This window comes from Carcharhinus amblyrhynchos, unplaced genomic scaffold (genome assembly GCF_965287045.1).
Source record: "Carcharhinus amblyrhynchos unplaced genomic scaffold, sCarAmb.v2.hapA scaffold_958, whole genome shotgun sequence".
NCBI lineage: Eukaryota > Metazoa > Chordata > Chondrichthyes > Carcharhiniformes > Carcharhinidae > Carcharhinus > Carcharhinus amblyrhynchos.
Window position 1 is genome coordinate 28040 of NW_027650698.1, and position 4461 is coordinate 32500.

Below are 4461 nucleotides of genomic sequence, written 5' to 3' on the forward strand. Positions count from 1 at the left end.
ACCCTCTGACAGTGCGGCACTCCCTCAGCACTGACCCTCTGACAGTGCGGCGCTCCCTCAGCACCGACCCTCTGACAGTGCGGCACTCCCTCAGCACTGACCTTCTGACAGTGCGGCACTCCCTCAGCACTGACCCTCTGACAGTGCGGCACTCCCTCAGCACTGACCCTCTGACAGTGCGGCACTCCCTCAGCACTGACCCTGTGACAGCGCGGCACTACCTCAGCACTGATCCTCTGACAGTGTGGCACCCCCTCAGCACTGACCCTGTGACAGCGCAGCACTCCCTCAGCACTGACCCTCTGACAGTGCGGCACTCCCTCAGTTGATTGAGTTAGTGGTATTTAGATACCTGGTTAGTGAGGTTAGTTCACCGCTCTGGGGGTATTAACACAGTTGGCCTGGGAGGAGGATGGGCAGTAGGTAGAGGACAGAGTGGTAGCTGGCCGTTGACCCTGACAGGGTGAGGTCAGTAGAGGTCAGGTAAAGGTCGATGCGAGGTTGACCGTTAACTTTGCTCTTCTGGACTCTCTCCACCCTGAACGACTCACAGGGGGGGATCAGAACTTCCCTCTCCTGGGGGAACGGGGAGAGTTCCTCCACTGCGGCCCCCCTGGCAGTGCGGATATGGAAGAGGGTCCCTCCTCCTCCTCCTCCTCCCCCGCCCCCGCTGGCAAAGATCTCCGCCACATCTCGATCGGCTGAGGTGGAGGTGAAACTCCCGAACTGGACAGTGTCGCCCACCTCAGCCCAGAAGGGGGTGGCGGCCCCTCGGTACACCGTGCCTCTGTCAGCCTGTCCCTCTCCGGCCTCCCTCAGGCCTCGCAGGGCCCAAGCCAGCAGCTGGTGTAAGGCTTGGAATCGCCCACAGGCCGCCTCCGCCCCCTCGGAGCCCAGGCACTGGCGGGAGGCCTGGTTAAAGTGCAGGTAGAGGGGCCCTGAGGGTGGGGGCGGATACTCCAGGGCGTAGCAGACAACCGCAACTGCCAACTCATCCCTCAGTCCCCCCGGGGCCCTCCTGCCTCCCTCCTTCATCCTGGCCCACTCCAGCCAGGCCTGTGACCAGGCCTTGTCCAGCGCTGTGTTCAGCTCCCGCTCCCTCTCCATCAGGCCCATCCAGTAACTCAGCTCCCCCTCCGGGTCGCCATCCTCCTGCTCCTCCTCCTCCTCCTCCTTCTCGCAGCCACGCACCCTCCCCAGGTTGATCAGCTCACTGGAGAAGCGACTGGGCCTCTTGCCCTGGACTCCTGGTGGAACACGCAACAGAACACCAACTGCAGAAGGGGCAGATAAGGCAGGAGTCAACCGAGGAACACGCTCCGTGAGACCGAGGAACACGCTCCGTGAGACCGAGGAACACGCAACACAGCGACTGAGGAACACGCAACACGGCGACTGAGGAACATGCAACACGGCAACCGAGGAACACGCAACATGGCGACCGAGGAACACGCAACACGGCGACCGAGGAACACGCAACATGGCGACCGAGGAACATGCAACACGGCGGCTGAGGAACTCGCAACATGGCGACCGAGGAACACGCAACACGGCGACTGAGGAACACGCAACACGGCGACCGAGGAACACGCTCCGTGAGATCGAGGAACACGCAATGCGGTGCCCGAGGACCATGCAACGTGACAACCTAGGAACATGCAACACATCAATCAAAGAACACGTAACACATGTTCTACATGTTACGTAGCAGCACGGTAGCACAGTGGGTTAGCGCTGCTGCTTCACAGCTCCAGGGACCTGGGTTCGATTCCCAGCTCGGGTCACTGTCTGTGTGGAGTTTGCACATTCTCCCCGTGTCTGCGTGGGTTTCCTCCGGGTGCCCCGGTTTCCTCCCACAGTCCAAAGATGTGCGGGTTAGGCTGATTGGCCGTTGCTAAAATTACCCCTTAGTGTCCTGAGATGTGTAGGTTAGAGGGATTAGTGGGTAAATGTTTCGGGATATGGAGGGTAGGGCCTGGGTGGGGTCGGTGCAGGCTCAATGGGCCGAATGGCCTCTTTCTGCATTGTAGGGTTTCTATGATTCTATGTCAACTGAGGAACACAAAATGAATCAACTGAGGAACACACAACACATCAACAGAAGAACATGCAACATGTCATCCAATTAACATGCAATGCATCAACTGAGGAACACACATGTAAACCAAAGAACACGCCATACAGCAAGTGAGGAACACACAATGCGTCAATCAAAGAACTTGCAATGCGCCAACAGACAAACATGCAAAGGTTCAACTAAAGAACATGCAACACATCAACCGAAGAACACACATGTCAACTGAGGAACACGCAATGCGTTAACTGCCCAGAGACACCAAATTCTGGGTTAAACAGGAGGATTGGGGGTGTGGTCTAACGCGAGGGAGAATGTGAGGGGTCGGGGGTCAGGGAGAGGGCTGTGGGGGGAGGGGAAGGTGGAGTAGGGTCAGTGGACAATTAGGAAGGTAAATGCAATGTTAGCATTCACGTCGAGAGGGCTAGAATACAAGAGCAGGAATGGACTTCTGAGGCTGTATCAGGCTCTGGGTCAGACCTCATTTGGAGAATTGTGAGCAGTTTTGGGTCCCGTATCTAAGGAAGGATGTGCCGGCCTTGGAAAGGATCCAGAGGAGGTTCACAGGAATGATCCCTGGAATGAAGAGCTTGTCGGATGAGGAACGGGTTGAGGACTCTGGGTCTGTACTCGATGGAGTTTAGAAGGATGAGGGGGGGATCTTATTGAAACTTACAGGATACTGCGAGGATAGAGTGGACGTGGAGAGGGTGTTTCCAGTAATAGGGCAGCACGGTAGCACAGTGGGTTAGCACTGCTGTTTCACAGCTCCAGGGTCCTGGGTTCGATTCCCGGCTCGGGTCACTGTCTGTGTGGAGTTTGTACATTCTCCCCGTGTCTGTGTGGGTTTACTCCAGGTGCTCCTGTTTATCCCACAGTCCAAAGATGTGCAGGTTAGGTTGATTGGCGGTGTTAACAAATCGACCTTTGTGTCCAGGGATGTGTAGGTTAGAGGGATTAGTGGGTATAATATGTAGGGATATGGGGGTAGGCCCTGGGTGGGATTGTGTTCAGTGCACTCTCTCTACACTGTAGGGTTCTATGATTCTCCGATAGGAGAAACTAGAACCAGAGAGGGCACAACCTCATGGTAAAGGGACGATCCTTTAAAACAGAGATGAGGAGGAATTTCTTCAGCCAGAGAGTGGGAAATGTGGGGAACTCTTTGCCACAGAGGAGGCCGGGTCACTGAGTGTCTTTAAGACAGAGATAGATCGGTTCCTGATTAATAAGGGGATCAGGGGGTTATGGGGAAAAGGCAGGAGAATGGGGGATGGGAAAATATCAGCCATGATTGAATGGGGGAGCAGAGTCGATGGGCCGAGTGGCCTCGTTCTGCTCCCGTATCATGTGGTCTAAATACTCTCCACATCTGTTTATCCATTTACAGAGGATATTCTTCCACATTATATTCCATCTGTCATGTTCTTGCCCACTCACTAACTCTGTCTCAGCCTACAGGCGGACAAAGTGGCACAGCCCCAGGGACCCAGGTTCGATTCTGGCCTTGGGTCATCGTCTGTGTGGAGACTACACATTCTCCCCATGTCTGCGTGGGTTTCCTCCAGGTGCTCCGGTTTCTGCCCACAGTCCAAAGATGTGTAGGTTAGGGTGGATTGGCCGTGCTAAATTGTCCCTTAGTGTCCAAAGATGTGTAGGTTAGGGTGGATTGGCCATGCTAAATTGTCCCTTAGTTCCAAAGATGTGTAGGTTAGGGTGGATTGGCCATGCTAAATTGTCCCTTAGTTCCAAAGATGTGTAGGTTAGGGTGGATTGGCCGTGCTAAATTGTCCCTTAGTTCCAAAGATGTGTAGGTTAGGGTGGATTGGCCGTGCTAAATTGTCCCCTAGTGTCCAAAGATGTGTAGGTTAGGGTGGATTGGCCGTGCTAAATTGTCCCTTAGTGTCCAAAGATGTGTAGGTTAGGGTGGATTGGCCATGCTAAATTGTCCCTTAGTTCCAAAGATGTGTAGGTTAGGGTGGATTGGCCGTGCTAAATTGTCCCTTAGTGTCCAAAGATGTGTAGGTTAGGGTGGATTGGCCGTGCTAAATTGTCCCTTAGTTCCAAAGATGTGTAGGTTAGGGTGGATTGGCCATGCTAAATTGTCCCTTAGTTCCAAAGATGTGTAGGTTAGGGTGGATTGGCCGTGCTAGATTGTCCCTTAGTTCCAAAGATGTGTAGGTTAGGGTGGATTGGCCGTGCTAAATTGTCCCTTAGTTCCAAAGATGTGTAGGTTAGGGTGGATTGGCCGTGCTAAATTGTCCCCTAGTGTCCAAAGATGTGTAGGTTAGGGTGGATTGGCCGTGCTAAATTGTCCCTTAGTGTCCAAAGATGTGTAGGTTAGGGTGGATTGGCCGTGCTAAATTGTCCCTTAGTGTCCAAAGATG

The 4461-nt window shown here is 54.1% G+C and overlaps 1 protein-coding gene across 1 annotated transcript in view; it reads right to left on the reverse strand.

Annotated features, from left to right (window-relative positions):
• Positions 1-387: 387 nt before the first annotated feature.
• LOC145340365 (ecto-ADP-ribosyltransferase 5-like) overlaps positions 388-4461 on the reverse strand; it is a 15417-nt gene continuing 11343 nt past the window's right edge. Inside the window, exon 2 of the mRNA XM_080184821.1 lies at positions 388-1274. Coding sequence (XP_080040947.1) covers positions 388-1274 — 887 coding nt within the window. The remainder of the gene's footprint in view (positions 1275-4461) is intronic.